This window comes from Gorilla gorilla, chromosome 9 (assembly GCF_029281585.2).
Source record: "Gorilla gorilla gorilla isolate KB3781 chromosome 9, NHGRI_mGorGor1-v2.1_pri, whole genome shotgun sequence".
NCBI classification, from domain to species: domain Eukaryota; kingdom Metazoa; phylum Chordata; class Mammalia; order Primates; family Hominidae; genus Gorilla; species Gorilla gorilla.
In genome coordinates this window covers 7871649-7898715 of record NC_073233.2, presented here as the reverse complement: position 1 = coordinate 7898715, position 27067 = coordinate 7871649, and the positions used below count along the sequence as shown (strand labels likewise).

Genomic DNA, 27067 nt, shown 5'->3' with positions numbered 1-27067 from the left:
CAGCTGCTGGTAGGGACGGTGGGGCCTTGTCCCACCACTGCCCTACTCAGCCTGAGACCTGCACACAGCAGGAGGGAGGCCCTGGCCCGGCGTGCCCGGCTGAGACTCCGGTGTGTGGCCGCCACCCCCGTGCAGGGACCAGGACGGCTGTGCGTCATTCCACCACACTGCACGGACGAGCCGGCGCCCACGCGCCCAGACAGTGGCAGCTGCCATCCTTGGAGGAAGGAAATGCAGGGAGGGGCCGAGGCAGCCGCCGAAGAGAAGAGGACAGAGAAGAGTAAAAGCCCGGCCTGCACTGCCCACCAGGCCTGCCCACCGCCAGCCGGCCACGAGGGGCCTCGCTGGTCCACACCACGGCCCAGGCCCCGGACCGTGGAGAGTGCCACGCTGGCCACACACCTGGCCCCCGGACACCCGGGGGCTGGGCCCCACGGCGACGACCCTCCAACTCCCTCACCAGACACAGCCAAGGGGCAGGGAGGCGGCGGGGACCCCATGCCCAACCCAGCCTGTCTGGGCCAGGATGACACCCAGGGCTGGAACTGGACCCAGAGCTTTCAGGGCTGAGCTGGGAGCACGGACAGCCCTCATGGGGGCAGCAGCCACCAGTGAGGCCCTGGACCTGTGGTTCCTGTCGAGCCCGCCCAGAGCTCGTGACTGGGCACAAGGAAGACAGAAGAGGCGCTGGAAACCCCGGGGTGGAGGAGCCGAGCCCCGGTCCTGTCCGGCCAGGCAGCTGCTGGGAACACTGAGCTACAGTTGCTGGGGCAGGGGCAGGAGAGACGGCGCCGGCCCTCAGGGCAGCCAGGGCAGGCAGAGTGAGGGCACACAGGTGAGGGTCCCAGGTAGGCACGGGGCCAGGGCTCAAAGAGAAGGGGCCCGACCGGCAGCCACCACAGTGCAGCCTTGGGGGGCGGCGCCACCCGCCCAGGCTCGCAAAACTGGCCCCAGGTAGAGGCCCCTCTTGACGGCGGCGCCTCCTGCCCTCCTCAGTTCCTGCAGGTGGGCACAGAACGGCTGCTCGGCTTCAACTCTGGCTGGCCCCAGGGGCAGCAGGGCCACCGAGGCCCACTGGACACAGCACAGGGGCTGGCAGGAGGAGCGGCTCGGCCTGCAGCCACTCCGGGCTCTAGCCCCAGGCCCTGTAAGCCACGGTGCGTGGTCCCTCACAGGCAGGCGTGGGCCACGCCTCAGCAGCCCCATCCCTCCTCCTCGGCCTCTGCCTGGCCCACGGGCCCTTGCCTGGCTTGCTGGCCGGCTTCACCGCAGCAGGAGCCCTGCAGCCCAGCCCGCCACCAGACCCGCCCATGTGCCTGCCCGGCCTGAGGCAGGACAGCGTGTCTGGGGCTGGGAGGTGCGGGGACGGGTGGTCGGGGTGTATACCTGTCTTCTTTGCTGAATTGGGGATGGGCCTCAGCGATATCCAGGCTTTTACTGAACATTGCTTTACTACAGCAGAACAGAGCGAGAAAACACAGTTACTGACGGCCACACGCGGGCACAGGTCGGCCCCCAGGGCCCGGGCCACACCAGGTAAGAACTCCACGTGGCTCTGAGGCCGCCGCACAAAGATGGCGAGAGAGGAGGCTGGGCCAGACAGCACACCCCGCACCCTGTGACTGCTGGGCAGGGTGGCCTGGTAGCCCCCACCCCAGCCCCCAGGACCCCTGTGTCCCCAGTCAGCAGCCCTGTGTGGCCCAGCACCAAGCAGCTGGGTTTCTGCTGGCTGCACAGGTGGCCCCACCAGGAGTGGAATCTGGCTGGGACATGCCAGGACTAGTGGCCTTCCAGAGGCCCCGGAATGGTCCACGGCCTGGCCCATCCCACACCTGCCCCAGGCAGCCAGGCCTGGGAGTTGCAGCAGAGGCCAAGAGGGCGCCCTCCCACGCCACTGACCAGAGAGGCCAGGTAGTGGGGTGGTGGGGCCTGCCCTGCAGGGTCAGGGGAGTCCGGGGAGGTGGCCACGCAGGCAGGAGGCAGGCACCTGGGCTGCAGGTTGAGGTGCCCCCATGACATGCAGGCTACTGAAGGTCAGGACAGTAGAATGTAGATAGGAGGGCCCCTTGCTGCCCCCTAGTACTGGGGTCAGGGCTGCAGCTGACTGGGCCCTGGGAAGGAGGTTCTGGGGGCTGGAACCCCAGGTTGGAAGCTGGGCCAGCCTGAAACCCTAGGGAGGGCCTAGGACTCCCAGGGGGCCATGGCCTGGGAGCTGTCAGAACTGGGACCACCAGTACTCTGGCCAGGGCTGGGGCTGGAACAGGTTTAGCCTGATGGCTGCCAAGCTACCTTGCAGTTCCCCACAGCTTCCCCCAAGTTCCTGAGGAACAGGCCACGCCTGTCCCACCCCCCACATCTCCAGTACAAGGAGGGGGCCCTGGGGTGCTGAGGCCCAGATCACAGGGCAGACCAGAGACTGCTGCCCGGGCTCCTGGACCTCCTGGTGTGCTCCTGGGCCCAAGGGCTGTCCCCAAGTGTTGGAAGCTGCCAACTAGTGAGGGACGTTTGAGCTCATCCCCACCGGCTCCAAGGATTTGCTGACGGCCTCGTGCGGGCAGCCCAGCCCTGCCCCAACCCAGCAGAGGCTCCAGAGGGGCTGGGTGCCCTTCCTCCGGCCACGGGTCTGCTCATCACTGCTGAGTTCTGTGATGTCCCTAGCCACACACACCACACTTGCCACCCAGAGCCGGGCCCAGCATTGCTGGGACCAGGGGGACAGGCTTGCTGGGCTGATGGCTCTGAGCATGGTGTGACCATATCACAGCTCAGCCCAGCCAATCTTGGGTCAAGCCAGCCCAGCTCAGCCCTGCCCAGCCTGGCTCGGCTCAGCCAAATCCAGTTTAGCCCAGTTTAGCCCAGCCCAGCCCAGCCCAGCCCTGCCCTGCCCAGCCCTGCCCTGCCCAGCTCAGCCCAGCCCAGCCCAGCTCAGCCCAGTCAAATCCGTCTCAGCCCATTCTAGTCCAGCCTAGCCCAGCTCAGCCCAGACCTGCCCACCCTAATTCAACTCAACCCTGCTCAGCCGCGCAGTCCAGTACAGCCCAGCTCGGCTCAACCAAGTGCAGTCTAGCCCAGCCCAAACCAGCCCAGCTCAGCCTAGTCTAGTCTAGACCAGCCTAGCCCAGCTCAGCCCTGTCTATTCCAGTTCAGTCCAGCCCAGCCCAGCCCAGCTTATTCTAGCCCAGTCCAACCCAGCCCAGCCTAGCTTAGCCTAGCCTATGCCAGCCCAGCTTAGCCTAGCCCAGTCCAGTCTAGCCCAGTCCAGTCCAGCACAGCACAGCCCAGCTCAGCTTAGCCCATTCCAGCCCAGCCCAGCCCAGCTCAGCTCAGCTCAGCTCAGCTCCCAGCCCAGCCCAGCTCAGCTAAGCCCAGTTTAGCCCATGCAGCCCCACCCAATGGCCTCAGCCGAGACCCCAGGCCAATGGGTAGCGATGAGCCAGGCAGCAGTGCCGCGCAGCCAGGGCCCAGGGAGGGAGGCCCAGCAGCCTCGGGGCACACACACCTCTGGCCGTGCTGGGCCATCTCAATGGCCCGCCGCGCAGGCACCGGGGAGCCGCCGTCCGTCACGCTGAGCACCTCCATGGACTTGCGTTCTGGCCGCCGCTTGCCGTGCCGGTTGAGCATCGGGGAGTCCACACGCTTCCGGGGAGGGTCTGAGTACAGACGAAGGTCAGGCCAGACAGCCCCTGGACCCCAGTGGGGCAGTGCAGGCCGGGCTGGAAGCCACCGCTGGACCCATACCTATCTCGTTCCGGGGGGGCAGGTCCTCGTCCTCCTGGCTCGGGTACCTTTCTTTCCGGTCCAGGAGGAGGAAGTAAATCATCTTCTCCTGGTTCTCCCTACAGCAGGCGAGAGGCGCAAGACGCGCTGGCACACGGGGCCGCCGGCTCCTCCGGGGCGGCGCTCCCACCCCAGGCCCCGTGCCCCACCCGGGAGCAGCCCCAGACGCACTCTTCGGACAGCAGGTCCTGCAGCAGCTTGTTGCGGTCTCGGAAGCAGCCCAGTGAGTGCATGCTGTCCAGCACGTCGGGGTCGATGTCCTCCAGGCTGGGCAGCGAGCGGATCTGCACCTTGCGAGGAATGGGCTGCTCTGGTTCGGGCTCATTCTTGCCCCCTCTGTGGACACAGGGCGGGCCGCCCGGTCATCAGCTCCGGCCGGGCCTGGGCGGCTGCGAGGGTGGGAGGCCCGCCCTCACCTGGGGCCCTTCATCCTGCCACTCTCCCTGTGCCCAGCCCGGGGAGGCCTCCTGCGTCCTGCCCGCACCCCGCACCCAGCGCAGGCCACGGAGGGCCAAGGGCCAAGGCAGGGCAGGGCCTGCGCTGGGCCGGCGCCCTCCCCCCGCCTTTCCTAGCGGGGCCTCCAGGCCACAGCAACAGGCAAAGCAGGCGATTAGTGGGTGGAAAAGCTACTTACATATACCATATGTGTTTCTGAATGTGCTCTAGCTACAAGGAAAGAGAAACAGGGAGTTAGTACGGACGAGGGACGGAAAGAGCCCACATTAGGAGGTGAGGGGGAACGCAGGGGCGCTGGGAGCACGGAGAGAGCAGGAGACGGTGAGGGCAAGTGAGTCGGGGGAAGCTGGGGAGGAGGATAGGGAGGGGGCTGCGTTCCCAGAGGCTCAAGGCCAGCACCCCTGCTCCTGCCTCTCCCAAGTGGAGAAGAAAACGCAAACCTCAAGGAGGAGAGAAGTCAGGGGAGCCGGGGTCGGAGGGGGTGCTCCAGGTAGGGGCAGGGGCCTGGGGAGTGGAGGGAGAAGGGGAGGGAGGGAAGCTGGAGCCAGGGCGGCCCCAGGTGCCTGTGCTGCCTGGGCTGGGCCCCTCCGTGGCTCTAGGAAGGAACCAAGGCAGGAGAGCAGGGAGCAGCCAGGAGGGAGCTGAAGCCAGGAGAACCCGGCCCACCTGTGAGGCGGGGCAGGGCTGGGTGCAGGTGCAGGCAGGAGGCTGGGAGGGCCGGCCAGCCACACGGCCCCTTCTCTCCACCCTGACTCAGGGACAGCTCGTGGGGTGTGAGGCAGTGGCCACTTGGGAACAGGGCAACGCTACCCTGGAAGGGCCAGCCCAGAGTGTGACCTGCTTCTGTCAAGTGGACACATGCGGTCCCCACGCCAGGCAGCCCTGGAGGAGGTCAGGACCAGCAGCTGGGGGCTACCTTTGGCTCTTGCCAGCCCCCACAGCTGCTGGGGGCACTCAGCAGAACTATTCACGCTGCCTGGAGCTTGCCCCAGCAGCGTCTGGAGGCAGGATGGCCGTGACGGGGAAGCACCAGTGCTTCTGTGTAACTTATAGCCAGGTCTCACCTACATGTGCACACAGCCCCCCACACCTGTGCACACCCCACACTGGTACAAGTGCTCATATGCACCTGGACACACCTCCCCACACGTGCACATGCCCACACCTACGCCCTCAATCACATGAACCTGGGCATGTGCCTGGGTACCCCCACACCCTTGAACACACACCTGGGCATGTGCCTACATTTGTGCACCCACACACCTGAACACAAGCCCACACATGCCTGGGCACTCCCACACCTGGGTGTGCGCACACACTTGAACACTCACCTGGGCACCCACACACGGGCATATGCCCACATTTGGTCACCCACACCTGAACACAAGCCGACACCTGTGCACACGTCCACACACCTGGGCACCGACCCACACACCTGGGTGCCCACACGTCTGGGCACACACCTGTGCACACACAGGCACACGCCCGCCCCCGCGCCCCCCCCCCCCCCGCCACGCTCTGGGGCCGCCCCGCTCCGAGGGCACGCACCGTGAGGCGGCGTGCGGCATCCACCTCGATCATGCCCCGTAGCAGACTCTGGCAGTCGGGCGGGATAAAGTGCGGCATGTGGAACACGCCCCGCTTCACCTTCTCCAGCAGCTGTCGCAAGTTGTCATCGTCGAAGGGCAGAGCCCCCTGCGGGCGGCCGGGTGGGGGTCAGCGTGGGCGGGCAGGTTTGGGGAGAGGCCAGGGCGGGGTTGGGGGGGCCAGGGTCTCACCACCAGCAAGGCGAACAGGATGACACCGCAGCTCCACACGTCCGCCTTCCGGCCGTCATACTTCTCCCCCTGTGGACAGCAGTGCCCGGGCTGTTGGGGGGCGCGGGGCAGGGCGGGGGCCTTGGCGGGCCTGGGCTCAGAGGGAGTCGGCCCGGGGACAGGCAGCCTAGCAGCACCTGGGGGTGCGGCAGGCTGGGGTCCCACCAGGGTCAGGTCCCCGCCACCCTGGGACCCACAGAGCTGCACACGGCGGCGCTGACTCACCCGGATCACCTCGGGGCAGGCGTAGTGGGGGGACCTGCGGGCAAGGGCAGAGGTCAGCGGCGGGGCTCCGGGCACTGCCAGGCCCTCCCCCCAGGGTGACGGTGCACCGCAGGGCCCTCAAGGAGGCCTCCAGGGCTGTGGTGCCAGACGCCCCCACATTCCCTGAATCCCCAGGCGGGCTTTTGGGAGGAGATCAAGATGGGGCACTGGGTCTCTGCTGCGCCCAAGGCTGTCTGCCCACTCGGCCGGGCAGGGGCCAGGGGGTCCCCAGGAGAGGGGCATGTAAGTGGGTCCCAGCCTCTCTCCCAGGCAGGCCAGGGCCAGGGCTGTACCCCTACCCTTACTGTGCCGGGAGGCCTGTCTCCCCACCACCACCAGGCTGTGGGGTACTGGGAGGCTCAGGCACATTGTGGGGGGCCTGCCTGTGGGGTGCCGGGAGGCTCAGGCAGGCTGGGGGCCTCTCAGTCCACTGGCTCCTCTTCCCCCAGCCCAGCCTGTCCCCCAGCCTCTCCCCAGGGCAGAGGGCCACGTACCCACAGCTGGTCTCCAACAGGCTGTCGCCAACCTGCAGGGATGCCATGCCAAAGTCTGCGATCCGGATGTTGTTCTTCTCGTCCAACAGGAGGTTTTCAGGTTTCAGATCCCTGTGGCTGGAGAGGAGGGTGGTGAGGCTGAACAGGGCCAGTCTCTGCCTTGAGCGCCTCCCCGCCCTGGAGACCCCCTGCCCAGAGCCCACTGCCTCTCCAAACGCCAATCACACAGAAGGGCCAATAGCAGCCCAGCCTGGTGATGTCATAGGCAGCCAATCAGAAGTCCCCTGCCTGGTCCGTTTGGCTCTGGCCTTTGGTCAGGCATCCCTGTTTCTCCTGCCATGCCCTCCTGCACCCTGGCAGGCTCCTTCCTGCCCCCTCCTGCCCCCTCCCGCTCCCTAGCACACCTGCTCTGGCCTAGACCAACCTAGGGCCCCCAGGCACGTAGGGATGCAAGCAATGGCCCCTGGAAAGGCCGAGGGGCTCCCAGAGTGCTTGGGTGGGCGCCAGGCAGAAAACTTCCCGACACACTGCCCACTCAGGGGAAAGGGGAGGTGTAGGGGGTCCTCGGGGGGAAAAGGGAAGCACCTGGTGCGCATGGTGCACTTGAGGGGTAGCTAATGGGAGGGATGGTGCACTTGAGGGGGAGGGGATGGTGCACTTGAGGGGCTGCTAATGGGGGGGAGGGTATGGTGCACTTGAGGGGTAGCTAATGGGGGGGATGGTGCACTTGAGTGGTAGCTCCTAGGAGGGGACAGTGCACTTGAGGGGTAGCTAATGGGAGGGACGGTGCACTTGAGGGGTAGCTAATGGGGGGGAGGGGATGGTGCACTTGAGGGGCTGCTAATGGGGGGGAGGGTATGGTGCACTTGAGGGGTAGCTAATCGGGGGGATGGTGCACTTGAGGGGCCGCTAATGGGGGGGACGGTGCACTTGAGGGGTAGCTAATGAGAGGGACGGTGCACTTGAGGGGCAGCTAATGGGGGGGAGGGGATGGTGCACTTGAGGGGCCGCTAATGGGGGAGAGGGTATGGTGCACTTGAGGGGTAGCTAATGAGGGAGACGGTGCACTTGAGGGGCCACTATGGGGGGATGGTGCACTTGAGGGGCAGCTAATGGGGTGGACGGTGCACTTGAGGGGTAGCTAATGAGGAGTACGGTGCACTTTAGGGGCAGCTAATGGGGGGGACGGTGCACTTGAGGGGCAGCTAATGGGGGGATGGTGCACTTGAGGGGTAGCTAATGGGGAGGGGATGGCGCACTTGAGAGGCAGCTAATGGGGGGCATGGTGTACCTCGGAATAGCACCATAGGGGGTGTAGTCCTTGGGGCACAGGGGGCATCTGTGGTAGCGCACTGGGTGTGGGGGTCCCTGGGGAGTGGGGGGGCACCAGGGGTGGGGCTCACCATATGGAGTGGCTGTGGCAGAAGTCCAGTGCGGAGATAATCTGCCGGAAGAACTTCCGAGCCTCCTTAGGCGTCAGCCTCCCCTTCTTCACCAGGTAGTCGAAGAGCTCACCACCTGACACGTGTTCTAGCACCAGGTACCTGCAGGAGACGGGGCCACCAGTGCGCCCAGCTGCGGCTGCCCACCGCCCCTCCTCATCCCAGGGCCTCCCACAGCCGCCTCCTGGCCCAGCCTCTCTGCAGGCCGTCCCCATCCTCCCGCTGGCTGGAGGGGCAGCTGAGAGGAGCCCTGACTATGGCGGATCTCAAACCATCTGGGCTCCTGGGGGTGGACCTCAAATGAGTCTGCAAGGAGCCTGGGTTGGGGTGGGGTGGGGTGAGGGTGGAGGGGCAGGTGAAGGGATGGTTCTGGGGGCACAGCCGCCAGGGAGGGTTTGGAACCCACAGGCTGAGTGTGGCGGGTGCTGGGGCCAAGGCTCGGTGCATGGGGTAGCCTCGGGACTCTGCCCTGCCTGCTCTGGCCCTCACACCCTGTGGTCCTCAATGGCACAGGCACCGAGCAGGGAGACCACGCAGCCGCATCCAGGGGCCCAGGGACTGTCTGGGCCTCTGTTGGGGGAACAGGAGGTGTGAAGGCCAGGGGAAGGGGGTGAGGAAAAGGTTGGCCTGGCCCTCCCCTTCCTGCCCTGGTGGGCTCCCAGCACCGCCCCCGTGGGGTCTCAGCCACATGGAGGGTCCTGAGGGGCTGGTTCCTGGTGAGAGGCCCGTGGGACACTGGATGCAACTGCCTGGGGGCCGCTCCACCCAGGCTGAACTAGCTCGGGGGGGAGGCCTGTGAGGGTGGTGGCCCCTGGTGTGGCTGTGGTGATGTAGGGGGGCTGTACAGCCAAGGGGGTGGCACCTTGGTGCATGCTCAGAGCTGCCGTGCGGACTGGGATGACTGGCTGTCCCAGGAGCTGGTTTTGGCAGGAGTCAAGGGCCCAGTGTGGGGATGGGAGCAGAGGTTGTGGTGAAGCCCCCAGGGCAGGGGAAGGTGTGAAGCCCTCAGGGCAGGGGAGGGTGTGAAGCCCCCAGGGCAGGGGAAGGTGTGAAGCCCTCAGGGCAGGGGAAGGTGGTGGGGGCCAGGGTGGGATTCTGGGCAGGCGGGCGGCCAGGCCCAAGGCTCAGCATAGGCCACATGGTGTCCAGAGGGGGTGGGACAACACCCAGGGCCAGACCTCGGGAGAAGCCACGAGCCTGGCCGTGCCCACTTCCTGGGCTCTTTCCTGTTCTTAGGCCTTGGCCTGCTGTGCCCGTCCCCCCTGCACTCCCCTGCCCTCCCCTCCGAGAAGGCGTTCCCAGGACCCCACTGCACCGGCACCGTGTCACCATGAGGAAGCCATGCCCCTTGTCACAGTCCACCTTGCCAGCATCAGGGCCAGGACCACCCCCGCCCCCCAGGCCTCTGGTGACAGTTTCTGAGCCCCTGCTCATGGTGGGGCAGGCGGGCTCCCCACACCCCACCCCTGGGTTTCCTCTCCCCAGCTACACACGAGCTGGCCACCTGCACATGCTCCCCACGAGAATGCAGAAACCCAGGCCAGAGCGAGCGTGGACGTCGCTGCTGGGGGAAGGGGAGCTGCTGGGTTCAGCCAGGCTCTCAGCCAGCTCACCCTGAGGGCAGCCCCCAGCCCAGCCCTGTATGTTCCCTGCTCCCTCAGAGCCTGATGCCTCAGAGATGCCCGGCTGGGATCACCTGGCAGGTCACGCTGCCGCCCTGGGACCAGCAAGGATCAGATGGGGCTCAAGGCCAGACAGCCCTCGGGCAGCAGCCCCTCATCCGTCAGAAAGCCCCATCAGAGCACACAGAGGAGACTGCCGTGAGTGACCACTGTGCCCACTCCCAGGAGCTGCCTGAGGCTGGGTCTGGGGGGATGGGGTTCACAGCCAGGCATGCCTGGGACAGGGTAGGGATTTCTGCTGGCCTCAGCGGCTGTGGAGGTGACACTGCCAGCCACACTCGGCAGCCAGGGTCCACCCAGGGCGGGATCCTGGTGGCTATGCCTCATGTGAGGGAGCCTCAGGGATAGAGATATGGCTCAGTGGGGCTGGGGACGTCCTGGGCAGAGGCCAGGAGGCTCAGCGTGGCCATGTGGGGAGGGCCAGGTGCTCCTGCCCCTTGCCCTGAAACTCCTATCTCCCCTCCAGAAGGTCCTGTTCCCCCTTGCCAGCCTCAGGCTGGTGGCTCTGCGAGCCTCCACAGAGCAGGTCTCCGGTCTGGTCCAGAAGCAGAGACCACAGCGGCCTGGGCTGAGACCCTACCCAGGCAGGTGTTCATGCTGGCAGGGCCAGGGCTGCTGGGATGCAGCAGGCGCCCTTGGCCTCCAGCCCCTGTGCTCCCCAAGCCCCGGACACCCACCCCTGCAGCGACAGCTGCCACCTCCGCCACCCCAGCTCTTCAGACCCAGCAATACCTACAAATATTTTTTGTTTTCATAAACGTCGTGCAGCTTTAGGACGTGGGGGTGCTCAATGAGCTTCAGGATCGCGATCTCCCGCTCCACCTGCATGGGAGAGGCCAGAGAACGTCACGCTCACAGGGCTGGGGCACGCATCGCTCCCCACAGACACTGTCTTTGATGCCAGCTGTGGGGGACGCAGGGGCCTTTGGTGCCAGCTGTGGGGGACGCAGGGGCCTTTGGTGCCAGCTGTGGGGGACGCAGGGGCCTTTGGTGCCAGCTGTGGGGGACGCAGGGGCCTTTGGTGCCAGCTGTGGGGGATGCAGGGACGTGGGCTGCTCAGCCGGGGCCCTGGCTGGGAGAGGGCAGGGGCCTCAGTGGAGGAAGCCCAGGCCGCCGGCCTGACACCAGCCTGTAGGGCTGAGGACTGGGGGCCCCTGGAGCAGGAGGGCCCCTCCCCACCCTGCCCAGGAAGGCAGGCAGCCTGGGCCTCTCTGTGAGCCCAGCCTCAGGAATGGGGCCTGGAGCTGTTGGAGACAAGGCCTCCCAGGCTCCCAGCCAGTCGGATGGAGGGCCCTTCCAGGCAGGCTGTGCCTGGGCTCCGCCCTTCCTCACGGTGGAGGCCTCACAGGAGGAGGGGCCGGGACAGGCCTCTGTGGGCTCAGGACTAGCATGAGGTGGGGGCGGGCATCCTGTTGTGTGTGGGACATACAGTAGGTGTGCAGGCCGCGGGCAGGGCACGTGCCCCCCATCCACAGGCTCCCAGCTGGTACTGTCCCCCAAGTGGGGAGGGCCCCAGGGAGGGGCAGAAGTGACCCCAGAGGGCACCTGACTCAGGACACCCAGTCCTGCTCTGAGGTAAGGGCAGGGCCCCCTCCCTCAGACATGCAAGCCTGGCCACGGGCAGCTGGTGGTCCGCCCAGCACAGAGAAGTGGCCGTGTCAGTGTTGGGGCCAGCGAGGCCACGGCCTGGGGTCCCAGCCCTCAGGAGCCAGCGTGGACCAGGCTTTGGAGCTAGGGCCAGTCTTGTGATGGGGTCCCAGCCCTGGCGAGTTGGCCAGCCTGTCCCCAAGCCCTTCCCTCCCAGGCGGACATCTGTGCACAGCGCCTGCAGGTGACAGGGACACCTCCCCTTTCCCGCATCCCCAGGCCCTCCTTTAGTTGGGGCTCACAGGCACCTCCCAAATTCAGCATGGGACTCTCCCCAGCTACGCCCCGCACTGGATCTCTCTGCCAGGCGCTGTCCTGGCCCCATCACTCCCAGGGCCTCTGTTTCTCCTCCAAGGCAGGGTGGGACCCTGCCAGCCCCATCCAGGCAGTCCTCAGCAGCCCTTAACACCCCCCCACCTCCCCATAGGGTCCCCAGGCCTCCCCAATTTAGTCTGGTTAATTCCTCCACATCCCAGCAGCTGGGGGGTGCCCAACATGTCACAGTTCCCAACCCTCAGCACCTTCCACAAGCCTCCCCTCTCTTGGCCACTCCCACTGGCCTCGTCCCCGTGTCCTGCCCCACCCGCAGCCCTGCATGCGAAGGAGCGAATGGAGAGGAAGGGAGAGGATGGGGCTCAACTGGCCCCAGTGCTGGGAGGGTCGCACACTGCCAGCCCAGGTCCCACTGTGGGCAGGACCCAGAGCAGCTGGGAGCCCCAGCCTCTTCCTCTACACCCAGGGTCAGGCTTCCCAGCAGCCGGGGCCGCCCCCTCCCCACTGAGAGGTGGGTCAGAGCCCAGAAACCCTCCACCCAGGGGGCCTGCCTGGTCTCCATGGTGACCAAACACCACCGGATGGAGCCGACGGAGGTCAGGCCCCAGTGGAGGAGGAAGGTGGGGCTCCCCTCTGCCAAGCTGTGCCCTGGTAGGAGAGGGGTGCTCTGAGGCAGGGAACTCCTCTCCATTCTAGCTGGGAACACTGAGGCCCTGCCTGCTAGCACAGCAGGTCCTGCAGCAACTGAACTGCCCAGCTGCAGCCTGTCCCCTCAGGGGTGCCCACTCTGCTTGGAGGCAGGAGAAAGGTGGGCAGGGCTGGAGGGGAGGAACAAGGGCAAAGGCGCCCCACCAGGGGACCAGCAGGGGTGTGGCGGCCCAGGAGCCTGCAGGACCCCCTCCCCGCAACCCGCATTCAGCACCGCAGGTCCCCACAACCTTGGCTCCCACCCCTGTGCTATTCCCCACCCCACCCCACCCCACCGCCGGCCCCGCCTCCCTCCCCAGCCCCACCCACCTTCATCAGCACAGACTCGCTGAGCTTCTCACGGTTGACGATCTTGATGGCCACCTTCTGGCAGGTGACGCAGTGAACCCCCAGCTTCACCAGACCTGCGGGAGAGAAGCAGCCGCGCTCAGACCCGCCCAGGGTGCCTGCAGCGAGCACCCAGCCGGACAGTGCAGGTTGCGGGCCTCCTCCCACGTCCTGGACAGCAGGGGCACCCCCTGCCCGCCTGGGTCGCTGTCCAGAACAGCTCAGTGCTGGCGTCGTGCTGCCCCTACAAAGCTGTGTCTTCCCTCCACGCCGGCCCTTTGGGCTTCTCAGGTCTCTGTGGCCCCCCTCGCCCTCTCCCCGTCCCAAGGCACCCAAATCCCCTCCTTCCAGCCTTCAGCCACCCTCAGCTGGGAGCCAGGGTGCCCTCGAGGTGCCTGCCTGGCCCAAGAAGGCTGTCCCCCGCACACCCTGCCGAGACCCCCACCTGCAGCCTTCTGCAGATACCTCAGCCGCAGCCCTCCGCTGAGACCCCCGCCGGCACCCCTCCTCCGCTGAGATGCTGCTCTGCACCTGAGCCCCAGCCCTGTGTTCACCCCAGGACACCAGGACGGGCCCCAGGTAGCTCCCCAGGCGGCACTGCCCTAGACCTCTGCGGCCCGGCAGCCCCTTCCTTCCCAGACCCACCTAAAAGGCAGGCAGGGTGCTCTGGGAATGTGCCTTGGCTGGGCACACGGTCCCGGTCCCCCTCCCCGCCTCGGCCCACCCTCCCCGCCTCGGCCCACCCTCCCCGCCTCGGCCCACCCTCCCCTTCTCCTCTCCCCACTCTTTTCACAGCCAGATACTTGCCCCTGCCCAGGACAGCCCGGCCACACCCCTGAGCCCCACCTGGCCTGAGCTGTGGCCTTGACACTGGAGATGCCACCAGGAACCCACAACCCAGGCCCTCTCCTACCATCAAAGGTCCTCAGGTGCACTCATGGGCCATTCCATGTTGGGGCATGTTGGAACCATGCGGGGATCAGGTTATCACAGGGGACCCCACTCCTAGGTGCCCCCAGACACGCAGAGCCGGCCCAGGTTATCACAGGGGACCTCACTCCTAGGTGCCCCCAGACACCCAGAGCCGGCCCAGGTTATCACAGGGGACCCCACTCCTAGGTGCGCCCAGACACCCAGAGCCGGCCCAGGTTATCACAGGGGACCTCACTCCTAGGTGCCCCCAGACACCCAGAGCCGGCCCAGGTTATCACAGGGGACCTCACTCCTAGGTGCGCCCAGACACCCAGATCCTGGCTGGCATTCCCACTGGGCATTAGTGGCCGCCATCCTTCCGTGCACGCGCTGTGCTCAAATTTCACCCAGACTCGGCCTCGCCCTGTTGACCCGCGGGATGTCACCGGTGTTTACTGACCGTGTGGGTTTGCTCTGGGCTCCTTTCCTGTTCTCGTTTTTATCCTGGTGCACGCATATGTGTGCATTTTCTTACCAATTTGCAAGGGCCCTTTGATTTTTTTGGGGAATTAATCCTTTATTTGTCTCACGCGTCAAGCCTCCATTCCCCCGGCCCCATCGGCTTTTAGCTTTATTTTGCCCTTTCCGTCAGTTTCATTTGTGTGGCGTCACGCCTAGATCTGGGTGAGCCCAGGCCAGGTGGGGGACCCAGGACCTTGCCGAAGAAGCGGGCTTCCCCAGAGGCAGGGGGAGCTGCAGGCCGGGCAGTGACACAGGCTGGGCACAGAGGGGAGCCCAGTGCTGGGGGTGGGGTTGGCCTCGGCAGGGTGTGCTCATGGAGGAAGAGCTGCTTCTCCCTGAAGGCCTTTGATCCAGCACAAGGCTTGTGATTCGCTCAGCCGGAGGAGCGAATGAAGGCCTAGCGCCCTTCATCCATAATCCAGGGCGGCTGGAGGCACCCACAGCACACCCCTCCCCAGGCACGAGGCTGGCCTGCATCCCGGGGCAGGGGTCCCTGAAGGAAGGACTCAGCCCCACACACGGAAAGGAGCAAGAGCTCAATGTCCCCCAAACCTGGCTGCAAGGCTAAGGCGTGGTCCGTGACGAAAGCCTCTGGTCCGAAGGGCATCGAGCTCCTAAAAACCCTCAGGACAAACTCCTGGAAGGATGCAGCCAGAGGCCAGGACAGAGGCTCCCAAAGGAGGGAGGAAATGACCCAGAAATGCCCAGCATAAGGCACTCTCAGGAGACCCCTCAGGAGTGATCAGGAGACCCCAAAGGATGAAGGGCCCACACGCTGCCCCAGGGCATCATGAGGGTGCAGGGGTGAAGCAGGAGGGAGGCTCTGGTCAAAGCCCCCAAGGGCACCGGGACAGCATTCCCAGGGTAGGTGACGAAGCCCTGGTGGCTCTGCATTTTCACAAAAGATGGCCCCAAACAGGAGGGAAGTCACTAGGGCACAGCCACCAACGGCACAGGGCAGCTGTTAAACAGTGGCAAAACCTGATCAGACCACAGAAGACGCTCACTGCTGAGCACAGCAAGATGCTGGTTACAGAGCAGCAGGGCCACACGCACAGACATGCACCTGTGTACACCCCAGGTGTGTGCATACCTCTATGCGTGCACACACACCAGTGCACACCCCTGTGCCTACACTCAGTGCACACACACCCATGTGCACACACCCACACACCAAGTGCACACGCACCCAGGACACACACCCGTGCACACACGCACGCACACCCAGGACACACGCCCAGTGCACACACCCACACACCGAGTGCACACACACCTGTGCACACGCACCCAGGACACACCCATGCACACACGCCCACACACCGAGTGCACACACACCCATGCACACGCGCATGCACAAAGGACACACACCCGTGCACACACACCCATGCACACGTGCGCACACACCTAGGACACACACCCAGTGCACACACCCACACACCGAGTGCACACACACACGCACCCAGGACACACCCATGCACACACACCTGTGTACACATGTGCATACACCCAGGACACACCCGTGCACACACACCCATGCACACACACCCAGTGCACACGCCCACACACCAAGGGCACACAAACCCGTGCACACACACGCACCCAGTACACACCTCCAGTGCACACAAGCGCCCAGTGCACACCCCCGGTAACCCGTGTGCACACACCCATGCACACACAGTACTCACGCCTGTACACACACCCATGCATGTACACACGATTGCATACATACACCCCAGTGCACATGCACACACACCCGCAATGCACACACACTCCCTCGTGCACATACCATCATGCACACATACGTACAAACATGCAAGCACACTCCCAGTGTGCACACACATCCTTGAATGACAGGAGCCAAAAGGTGTGGAGAGCACAGTCCTGCCTCCAGAAAAGGAAAGAAAGTGGGGACTGAAAATGGGAGGGAGCCTGACAACCACCTGGGCCAACTTTATTGAAAGGACACTGCTGGGCCCAGCACAAATCAGGACAGCCAAGTCTCGGAGCACTGGCCTTGCTCCAGGCGCTGCTTTGAGTGGGGCCGCTTCACCCCTATTTCACAGATGAGGAAACAGTGGTTCCATCCCCTGCCAGCACATGTGGCTCAGAAGGGCTGTGAGGACAGCGGACCACGTGGAATAAGGCATTCCTGGCAAGCACCCACCTTCCCAGAGGAGGTTACGGAGGGGATGGAGCCACTGGGGGTGGGCCTGCCGAATCCATAGAGCCTGCCCACGTCCTTGAGGCTGGACTCTGGGGGCTGCAGGTGGCCTCTCAAATAGCAACAGAGTCACAGAGGAGCCACAGCCACCAAGAGCCTCCTGCCCATGCTCAGGAGCCTTGCAGTGGCTCAGGTAAAGGCAGCCACGACGCAGCAGGCTGGGGCGTAGGAGAGCCGTCCCCAGCTGCATCCTGGAGCTCTGGTCCCTCCTCCTGCCTCCATCTTCTTTCACTTGCTGCCCCTATGCCTAGAAAGTCCTTTCCCCATTACTGTACTCTGAAGACTCCTACACACTCCTCAGAGCCCAGCATAGAGGCGTCCCTCCTGGGTAAAGCTTCCCTGGGGACCTAGGCAGCAGTGCAGGCCTCTGCGTCCTGGTATCCCTCAGCTCCGAGTTTCTCTGAGCAGAATGTTTGGGTCATGAGCAGTTTTGCCACTTTCTGGAGGCAGGGAGTGGGGAGTGTGCTGTGAGAGGCCCTCCTGACTGGGCTGTAGCCTGGAGGATGGGGGACGGGAAGCTGGAGCGGGGAAGCCCAGGGCCACCCTTCATCATCTCCCCCTGCAACTCACTGTGACTTATTTTCCAATTGAGAGTCCATCTCTAATTGCTGTCTTTACACAAACACAGGCTTCGCTGTTGAGAGGGAAGGCACGCAGTGCCACAGATCACTGCCCAGGGCCCTGAGGGGGTAGTCGGTGCACAGCAGCTCACGCCAGGCCCCATTTCTGTGGGAGAGTGTGCCGGCGGGTGCCCAAGAGTGCTAGGTCTCCCTGCGCCCCCCCACAGGGAAGGGCCTGGGCATGTGGAGCCCCAGGGCATCCCAGGGAAGCCACGGGTATGCCACGAGGATGCTGGGCCTCAGGGAGCAGACTAGCACGTTAACACGGGTGCCCCCAGGTGCTCCTGAGCCGGCCAGGAGAGTCAAAGGGAGCCCCAGGACTACCCTGCACGTGGTATCTGAGAGCAGGCCCTAACTCAAGTCCCAGGCTGGCCAAGAAGTGAGGGGCCTTCTCCTGCCTGGGCCGGGCGGGACAGCAGGACAGCCCCTGCCCCTGCACTCAGCTACCCAGGAGGACTGGCAGACAGGGTTGTGCCAGGAGGGCTGGCACTTTCTGGAGGGGCAGTGAGGGCTCAGTTCTGCAGCTCTGCCGGCAGCGCCCTGCCCCCAGGAAGCCAGTGGGGCTGTGGGGAGAGGGGATGGGGGGCTGCAGGTCCAGGAGCCAAGCCAGCCTAGGGCTGGACCGGCTGCTCTTTAGTTTGGGTAGGGGGCCCTGGGGCAGGTGGCAGTGTTGGCACTGGGGAAGGACCCTGCGCAGCCCCCTCACCGCCCCGGCACGCACCAGACTAAAGTTGCGCAGCAGGTATGGGGACAGCGTGGGGTGCCGCCCCCCCATCCCCCGCATGCAGACCTAGGGGGCTTCCCACCAGGCGGAGTGGTCCCGTTTCATAGACTTGCCTGCTGCTGGCCACTCCAGGGCCCTCCCCACCTGCACTTGGCTGAGGGATCCTGAGCTCCTCCCCAGCGGCCCCGCCACATCCTGACTGTGTCTGCACCCCCAGGTCCTCTCTGCTCCCCACCACGTGGCTGCTGGCCCATCTGTTGCCCCCACCCCCGTTGCCAGCAACCACCTCCTGGAGGGAGGACACCTCACAGGTGAGAGTCACACAGAAAAGACACGGGGCACCTTCACCCAGGGCCAGGCAGGAGTCACACAGAGAAGACATGCGGCGCCTTCACCCAGGGCCTCTGCGAGTTCCCGGCACCCCAGGGCCTTCCCTGTACACCCCAGATTTGCGGGGACAGACCCAGGCTCGAGACCGAGATTTGCCAGGACTGGGCACCCCCCGAGGGCTACATGCGTCCTCCCCGGCGTGTCCTGTCTCCTGCGGAGTCTGAAAGGAATAAAGTGACAGTTCAAGCCTCTTCTTTCCCCTGGAGGGGCCGTCTCAGGTGTTTACACCCCACAGACCCAAGCCCAGCCGCCAGCAGAGCACACCCCACACACATCCCCAGTGCCCGCTGTGTGCCAGGCCCCCATCCAGGCCCTGATGGCCACGTGGCCCTGCCCGTCCCACGCAGCTGGGTGCCCAGAGCACCCAAGGCCCCACAGGGACCGGTGTGTGCTGGTGTTTGCTTTCCTGAATGGGCACGCACAGGCTAGGAGCCAGGGGCCAGCCCACCGTCCAGAGCACTGGGTTTAGGGGGAAGGCTGGACAGGTGAGGTGTGCTCACCGTGGCACCACACCAGACAGCAGAACCTCAGCCCTCCCCAGCCATGAGGCCGCAAATCCTCTCTCCAGAGGCCTGAGGCACTGGCCCCAGGGCAGGTGTACCCAGGAAGCTCAGCGTTCCCCCCACGCCCTCCCCTGCCCCACGCCTCTTCCCATCTCCACAGTGCACATCCAGTGCCACGGCCTGGAGTGCCACTTGGGGACCCTGTCGGGTGCCTGCTACGCACCTTCACCCAGAAGGGGGTGGGTTCCCAAAGAAAGGACGGGGGCAGCTCATCTACCCCAAGGCCAGTGGAGAGGACACAGAGTGGGAGGCGAGCGGGGGTGTGGGGGGCTCGGGATGGGCTGCTGACCTCGGTGCCGAATGCGTCCCCTGTAGGTGAAGAGCCTCCCGTGGCCCCTGGCCCAGGCTGCATGGAGGAAACGTGCTGAGGGGGTGGGGTCATTGGACAGGCCTGCCCTGCCTCCACCCCACTGAGGCAGCTCCCAGAGACCAGGACAGGTGACAACCTGCCCCGTCGCTGTCACCAACTCGCACCTCTGGGACCAAGCGGGCCTCATCCACAGACCACAAGGACACCACAGCTTCCTCCTGGTCTCTGGGGAGCTCAGGGGAGCCCAGTGGGCATGTCTGGCAGCAGTGCCCTGCAGGGCGTCCATGTGCTGAGGACCCGAGGCCCCCACACAGCCTGCGGGACCCCCCCAGGAAGCAGCCCCTCCAGCCCAGCCTGCAGATCAGGCAGCCCTGGGTGACACCTTCACCAGAGCCACCTGAGAGGCCTTAAGCCGAAGCCACCTGCTGAGTGGCCTGGACTGATGACCCGGGGAGCTGAGACTCCAAGTGCTGAGAGCGCCGGGACCGACCGGCCACGCAGCGCAGGACGATGCAGACGTCAGGCTTCCCATCGCAGGCCTCGGGGCAGCACTCAGGACCGGGGTCCGAGTCCCCACGCCTGGCAGGAACAGCCTCGCTGAGTGGGAAACACGCGGCGTCGCAGCAGGGCCTGGGCGCCAATCCCACTGACCCCGCGGTCTCTGACAAGGGCCCCAGATTCTTTGCCCATGGAGGTGGGGAGAACACCCCTCCCGCCAGCACTCTGGGCCCACGAGGTGCTGTGTGAGAGCCCCAGGAAGGGGAAGCATGAAGGCCAGGGGGTCCTGCTCCGCCCCCGCATCCCGCTCCCCCGCCAGCAGGTCCCAGGGAGCCCACCTGGCAGAGGCTCAGGTCCAGAGCCCCCATCTGTCTGAACAGAGCCCCCAGCAGGCTCCACAGGGCCCTGCCTGGCCCCCCCAACTCCCTCTGTCCAAACAGTCCCAATGGGTCCTGAGCCTCGGCCTCCCAGGCCAGGATGAAGGGTGAAGCACGGGAGGAATGGCCTGTTGGCTGGATGCAGATGGAGGGCAAGGCAGCAGGTGTGTAGCTGTCCCGTCCTGCCGGGGCACAAAGCAGCCCAGGTCCTGGCGAAGGGTCCTGGACCCTTCTCCTTTAGATGTTGGGGGAGTTCCTGCCGCTTGGCTCCACCCCAGTGAAGGGGGTCCCTCACCTATCCTCAACTCCCACACTGGCCACACAGCCCCCACTGTCTGCCTGGACGGATTCTGAGGGCAGGTGGGGGCCACCCCGGCAGGACACCTTGTCCCCACCTGGCTCTCCCTGTCCTTCTTCCTCTTGACCCCACGCTCAGACCCACCCAGTGCTGGGGCACCCCCGAAATGAGGCAGTAGGGGGTGAGGGCCTCGCAGGTGGACACCCAGCAGAGACTTCCCTCAGCCTGGCCGGCAGGACCCGCTGTCACTCCAGGGGAATGGTCGGGCTCCCCCGGGCTCACGGAGCAGTTCCGGAGGCCACAGGGGTGCCGAGGGGTCCACCATGGCCCCACATCACAGCTGGAGGATGCGGGGGTGGAATGGTGACCCCCAAAAGATGTGTGTCCCAGTGCCTGGGGCGCATGAATGTGACCCGACTTGGAAAAACAGCCTCTGCAGAGGTTTCTAAGTTATGGATCTCAATATAACATAGCCCCGGATTTGGGGTGGACGCTAAACCCAACTACCAGCCTTCCTATCAGAGAAAGGCCGAGGAAAGTGTGGCTGGGGACACACGGGGTGGGATGGGGGCGCCATGTGAGGGTGAAAGCAAGATGGGGGTGGGGGAGCTTCTGCAGGCCCAAGGGCACTGGGAACGCTCAGCGGGGGAGGCCTGGGTCACCGGGAACGCCCAGCGGGGGAGGCCTGGGTCACCGGGAACGCCCAGCGGGGGAGGCCTGGGTCACCGGGAACGCCCAGCGGGGGAGGCCTGGGGCACCCGGAACACCCAGCGGGGGAGGCTTGGGGCAGGGCTTCCTTGAGGCCTCGGAAGAGCCAGCCCACCCTGGACCTTGGACTTCCCGCCTCCAGAATGTGAAAGAGCACGTCTCTGCTGTTCGGTGACCGGGTCTAAGGAACCCCAGGGAGCTCACGAGTGCCGTCCTCCGCTCACACGACTGTCCGTGGGCAGCATCCTTCATCATGAACCTCCTAAGGCACCTCGAATTCCAGGACCACTGTGGCCGCAGCACACCCCTACCCCTCCCACAGTCTCAGAACTTCTCCCCACACACACTCTCCACGTGCCTGAACCCAGCCAGAGGCCTCGGCTCCTAACTGAAGGCTCTGCACTGAAGTATTTACGAGGTCTCGAACCCACCCCTAGCCTCAAGACGCTAAGGACAGGACAGGGGGGAGGGTCCCTGGTTCTGCCGTTTCTGAAGCCTGGACGGCCACAACCCCACCGTCTCCACCACGTACCCCACAAGGCACCATGTCCCCCACGAGGCACCGCATCCCCCAGGAGGCACCGCTCTGGGGGAGGCCCTGAGGTACATGGAGGCACAGCTCTTGGGGAGGTCCTGGGTGCATGGGCCCTGGAGGTACCTGGACATTAACCCTCCGGGCTGCTCTCTGGCTGAGCTAAGGCTCCCAAGCTGCATTGCCCTCCCCTTGATCTTCGCAAAGCTCTGTTCCCTTTCCCAGGAGGGGACACAGACACCTGAGGAGCTCAGAAACCCAGGTCTGACAGACCTGGAGGTCCATCCTCCGGATACATCACCAGGTTGGGACTGGCTGTGGGGCTTGCTGGGTGGGCAGCGGCCCCCAGCTGGGGCCAGCACAAGCTTCATCTCCGTCACCCCCTTGGTCCTGGCTTGGGGAGTGGACATGGCGCTGGGCAAACAGCTGGCAAAACTGAGACTCTGGAGGGAGTGTGTCCAGTTCCCCACAGGCAGCCGAGCCTTGGACGGTCAGGCCTGCCTGCCTGTGGGGTCGCCAGAGCTCTTCCAGCACCATGGACAGGACTGTCAGGGAGGAGTGTCCTCGGAAGCAGGTCTTCAGCTCCTCGGAGGCCCTGCCCTGGCCACACCTTTGTCAAGGCCACCCAGTGGGGACTGTCAGCCATGCATCCTGGGGGTGTGGGCACTGTAGCAACTGCAAACTCAGGAGGCGTACAGGCCCCCCTGCACCGTCCTCACAGCTCCTCACTCGCCAGGGCCCACCACAGAGCCTCTGGCATCCTGAGCCAGCCTCGGCCCCATAAGCTGCTCCCCTTGTGGTCAGCACACCTCCGCCAGCAATACATGGACCCCCACCCCTCCCCAGAGCACCCCCCCCATGGGTGGCACACGGCAGACAGGGTGGAGGAGTGGCTGGAGGAGGGCAGGCCCCACCTGGGACTCTGCACACACAGGGTACCAAACAGCTCAGGAGGGGGCTGGGGGCTGTGAGCTGCGATGAGGCCTGGCCAGCCCCCGCCCCCAATCTACTTGGCTCACCCCTGATCATCCACCTGCATGCTCCCGTGAGGGGCTCATGGGGGGCCCACAGCTGGGGCTGGGCTGGGCTCTCACCCGACACACAGTTGGCTCTGACCCCGCCTCGAATACACCCGATGATGCGGCCCAGGCACAGGCGCCACCCTCCCCCCATGGGGCACCCCAACCTCAGGCTAGACCCCCTGCAGGCCCAGTGACACCCCCAGCCTGCCCCGACCCCACCCCCACCTGCCCCCTCCTCTCCCGGGCCCTGGTCAGGCCGCCGTGCTCACATCTGCAGCAGAGACCCCGGTGCTGGGCCGGCAGGTTTACTCCCCAGGCTGGGGGTCCTCCCACCTGCGCCAAGAGGGGCCTCTGAAGTTGCCGCAGACATTGAAGCCTTGTTCCTTCATTAGCACCCAGGCCCTTGCTCCCCGACCCTTCGGCCTCCTCAGTCTGGGGGCACCCAGGCTCTATGCACCCCCACCCTGCACACCCACGGTAACAGCCCCGACACAGGAGCTGGGGCAGGGGACAGGAAGGAGCGAGGCCCTCAGCACACGCTCAGAACATCAATAGATCCCACGGCCTCCACCGCCCACCAGTGCCAGGTGCAGAGGGAAGGGGCGGCACATCTCTTGGGAGACAACTGCTCACGTTGGAAAAGAACCTCTCTAGTTAAATTCGTGCCACCCTGAAGCATTTCACACGCACTGCAGCCGCCCCACTGCCTCTGCCTGGCTCCCGCCTCCTAACCCAGCACCTAAACAAAGGTGGGATGCAGCTCCCACTGGGGACCAGATTGTGGAGGAGGAAGCAGCTCCCCAACCCTAGGCTGTTCCAGGATCCAGCTCCCTTCCAAGCAGAGGCAGGCATCTCTGCAGCCGGAGATGGGCAAGGGTGGGCCTGAGCCAGGGCCAGAATGCAGATGCCTGCCTCCCTCCTGGGTGTGACCCCAGATGTGCCTGGCCTCAGGGGTCTCCTGACACCCCGTCCTGGGGGGTGAAGATTAAATGAGAGCCCCCACACTGTCCCTCCCCTCCAAAGCGCAGCCTGGGATCCAAAGCACAGCCTGGGACTATACCAGGAGGAGGCCCAGGGTCAGCCAAGCCAGGAGCCCACAGGCAGCCCAAAGATCTGAATCCTAAAGATCTGAGGGTATCACTCTGAGCATCCCAAAGCCCCTCTCTGCTCTGCATCCAAATGAAAGATTTCGGTGGGAGGCCCCAGTCAGGCTCCAGGGTTGAGACCTACTTGCCAGCACCCAGCCAGAGGGCCGAGGGGGCCCTGGGGGGCACAGGCCCCTCCCCATGAGAGGCTCAAGCCAGGCTCTTAAGGTCAGGCGGAAAAACAGGGAGTTGCCGGGCACCTGCTGGATGCCACATGGAGGCTGAGCCCCCAGGACTGCCAGCCCCACCTAGAGCTGAGGACAGGAGTAACTGGAGGAGTCCCCCAGGCAGGCCACAAAGAGGGTGACAGCCAGGGAGGAGGCTGCAGGGAGGAGGTGTGTCCCTAGGGGACAGCCCAGGCAGTGGAGGAAGAGGCTGGAGCTGGGGACCAAGGGGGTGGAGATAGGACTTGGGGGAGTCACAGGGGGTCCAGGCAGGGCCTGCATGGAGGGGCCCAGGCCCAGGCTGGTGGACCTCACACTCACCTGTCAAACCTTCCTGAATTAAACAAAAGGGAGCCTGGCCATGACGGGGGAACCTCTAAACATTCAAGAACCTTCTAGAGGCAGGCAGGCAGAGGAGGCAGGGGGTGGGCCTGGGCCTGCCTGTCTCCAGGGGACCTGGAAAACTGAAAATGTCTGTTAGCCAGAGTGCAGGGCAGGCCTCAGGTGGGGCTGCAGACACCCTGGAGCATCTGCCAAGGGTGTGCACAGGTTGGGGCAGCCCTGGCCAGCCTCTCCCCTCTCTGGGCCAACAAGAAGGGTAGTTGGGGTCACACCCAGCAGAGCGGGGGCCGGCCCTGCGGCAAAATCTGTCTCATCCTAACAAGGCCGCCCCACTTCCTGCCCATTAGGCCATCACACATGCACACACGCACACATGCATGCACGCACACTTGCATGCGTGCACAGACACCGAGCCTCCGGGCAGAGGCCCTGCCTTCCAGAGACTCACACAAGACAACATTCCCTCTTATCCAAGAAAGAGGAGACTCCGCACTCAACCAGGCTTCCTTGGAGACGAACAACCATGTGCCTGGGTGTGGGAGGAGGTGCGGAGCCTGGAGCAGAATCAGGAGCACCAGCCCTCAGGAAATCAGGATTTCAAACATTCTTGTTTCTGTTTTTTTCGAGATGGAATCTGACTCCATTGCCCAGGCTGGAGTGCAGGGGCGCCATCTCGGCTTACTGCAATCTCTGCCTCCGAGGTTCAAGTGATTCTCCCGCCTCAGCCTCCTGAGCAGCTGGGATTACAGGTGCATGCCACCACCACACACAGCTAATTTTTGTATTTTTAGTAGAGACAGGGTTTCACCATGTTGGCCAGGCTGGTCTCAAACCACGGACTCAAGTGAGGCACCCGCCATGGCCCCCCAAAGTGCTGGGATTACAGGCGTGAGCCACTGTATCTGGCCAGAAACGAGTATTTCAAAAATTCTGTTGACTGCACCAGTGTGCTAGGATTTAGTGAGTGGCTGCATCTATAAACAAGGTCTACAAAAACGACTAAGAAACAAAAAAATGCTCTAAGACATGAAAAATAATAACTGCTAGAATAAGAAACTATTTAAATAAGGACTGAAAAAATGAGAAAATTCCCAGCAAAGCAGAACAAGATAACAGAAAGACATAGAGAGACCACCGACCTGACAGCTCAGTATTTGGAGCTGCCCAGGCAGCCAGCGGCTGGAAACACCACCCAAGAGGGAATCACGTCCCAGGGCCCACAAACACAGCTGAGCGAAGGCCCCCCAGTGCCCAGACTCACACCTGACATGCACCTGCAGAGCCCATAAACACAGCTGATCAAAGCCCCCCTCATCCAGTGCCCAGACTCACACCTGACACGCACCTGCAGAGCCCACAAACACAGCTGAGCAAAGGCCCCCCCACCCAGTGCCCAGACTCACACCTGACACGCACCTGCAGAGCCCACAAACACAGCTGAGCAAAGGCCCACCCCGGTGCCCAGACTCACACCTGACACGCACCTGTAACCGGGAGCTCCCAGACACTTGCTGCATTCAATCAATCAATCGATCAATCAATTAATCAATCAGGTATTCACTGAGCTTCTATTAGTGACAGGCACTTATGGCACTACAGAAAAAAAAAGAAAATACTTCCCCACCCAGGGGTTCAGTCCCGTGGATATGTGTTAGAGCTGAACAGAAATTTGCTGGAGGGACCCCCAGTCCCAGTCCAGCTGAAGTCCTGTTTGGATCTGGCTGAGCAGCCCCCCACATGCCCAACACAGGCAGGGAGCCCCTCCAGGATGACGGCTCCTACTTCAGTCTGAACTGCTGCTCTAAATAAACAACATGCAGTATCCAACGAAACATTACAGCGTATGCAAAGAGGTGGGGAAATGGGACCCTGTCCCAAGAGAAGAAACAGCCCACAGAAGCAGGACACAGTGTGACCCACTCTCAAGAGAAGAAACAGCCAACAGAAGCAGGACACAAGTGACCCACTCTCAAGAGAAGAAACAGCCAACAGAAGCAGGACACAGGTGATCTAAATGCTAAAATTTTCAGAAAAGGATAAGATAATATCACACATATATATATTTCATTGCAGAAAAAGATGAACAAAATTAATTCAGTGGATTGGCTGAACAGCAGCGTGGGTACAATAGAAGAACAGTGACCTCGATGACCAGCCGCAGAAACTATCCTGACAAGCACCAAAGCCAAAGAGGGAGGTGGAGACCTCACAGCATGTCAGGTGCCTACGGAGCCCCCTCATAGTCTAAGGCACTTGTTCCCAGAGTCCCTCAATACAGGAAAGAGCAAATAGGGAAAAGGGCACATTTTATTTTTATTTTTTTCTGAGATGGAGCCTCGCTTTATCCCCCAGTGTGGAGTGCAGTGGTGCAATCTCAGCTCACCTCAACCTCCACCTCCCAGGCTCAAGCGATTCTCCTGCCTCAGCCTCCCGAGTGGCTGGGATTACAGGTGCCTGCCACTACGCCTGGCTAATTTTTGTATTTTTAGTAGAGATGGGGTTTCACCATGTTGGCCAGGCTGGTCTCGAACGCCTGACCTCGTGATCCGCCCTCCTTGACCTCCCGAAGTGTTGGGATTATGGGCATGAGCCACCGCGCCTGGCTGAAGAGGCCACATTTTAAGAGAGAACAATGAAGAATTTCCCCAAATATACTAAATACATCAGCCCGTGGATCCACGGGGCTCACTGAACCTCAAGCAGGACAGACACCTGGAGGAACACACCAAGGCGGGTCACTGCGAAACACACAAAACCGAAGGATAAAAAGAAAACCTCAAAAGCAGCCAGAGACGCACATCACACCCGGGGCCTCAGTGGTGGCTGCCTCTC

General features: G+C 63.8%; 1 protein-coding gene and 1 long non-coding RNA gene across 13 annotated transcripts in view; one reads left to right on the top strand and one right to left on the bottom strand.

Annotated features, from left to right (window-relative positions):
- The window catches only part of BRSK2 (BR serine/threonine kinase 2), a 65114-nt gene that overhangs the window by 13459 nt on the left and 24588 nt on the right, over window positions 1–27067 (bottom strand). For 7 of the 12 annotated variants that reach the window (XR_010135422.1, XR_010135423.1, XR_008669993.2 and 4 more), the window contains exons 2-13: window positions 12870–12964; window positions 10669–10754; window positions 8212–8352; window positions 6809–6925; window positions 6276–6309; window positions 6012–6080; window positions 5782–5928; window positions 4412–4443; window positions 3949–4113; window positions 3739–3836; window positions 3500–3650; window positions 1387–1452 (exon numbers count right to left, since the gene is read on the bottom strand). Coding sequence is in view for 8 of the 12 variants with exons in the window: in XM_055356630.2 (XP_055212605.1) it covers window positions 1387–1452; window positions 3500–3650; window positions 3739–3836; window positions 3949–4113; window positions 4412–4443; window positions 5782–5928; window positions 6012–6080; window positions 6276–6309; window positions 6809–6925; window positions 8212–8352; window positions 10669–10754; window positions 12870–12964 (1201 nt within the window). In the remaining 4 variants the exon portion in view is untranslated. Of the gene's footprint in view, window positions 1–1386; window positions 1453–3499; window positions 3651–3738; window positions 3837–3948; window positions 4114–4411; window positions 4444–5781; window positions 5929–6011; window positions 6081–6275; window positions 6310–6808; window positions 6926–8211; window positions 8353–10664; window positions 10755–12869; window positions 12965–27067 lie in introns of those variants that run through there. The other 5 variants (XR_008669994.2, XM_055356631.2, XM_055356635.2 and 2 more) reach the window with 2 other exon arrangements.
- LOC134759321 (uncharacterized) lies at window positions 9254–10728 on the top strand. Its single transcript, XR_010135425.1, has 2 exons — window positions 9254–10070; window positions 10399–10728. It is a non-coding gene; the product is annotated as an uncharacterized lncRNA (long non-coding RNA).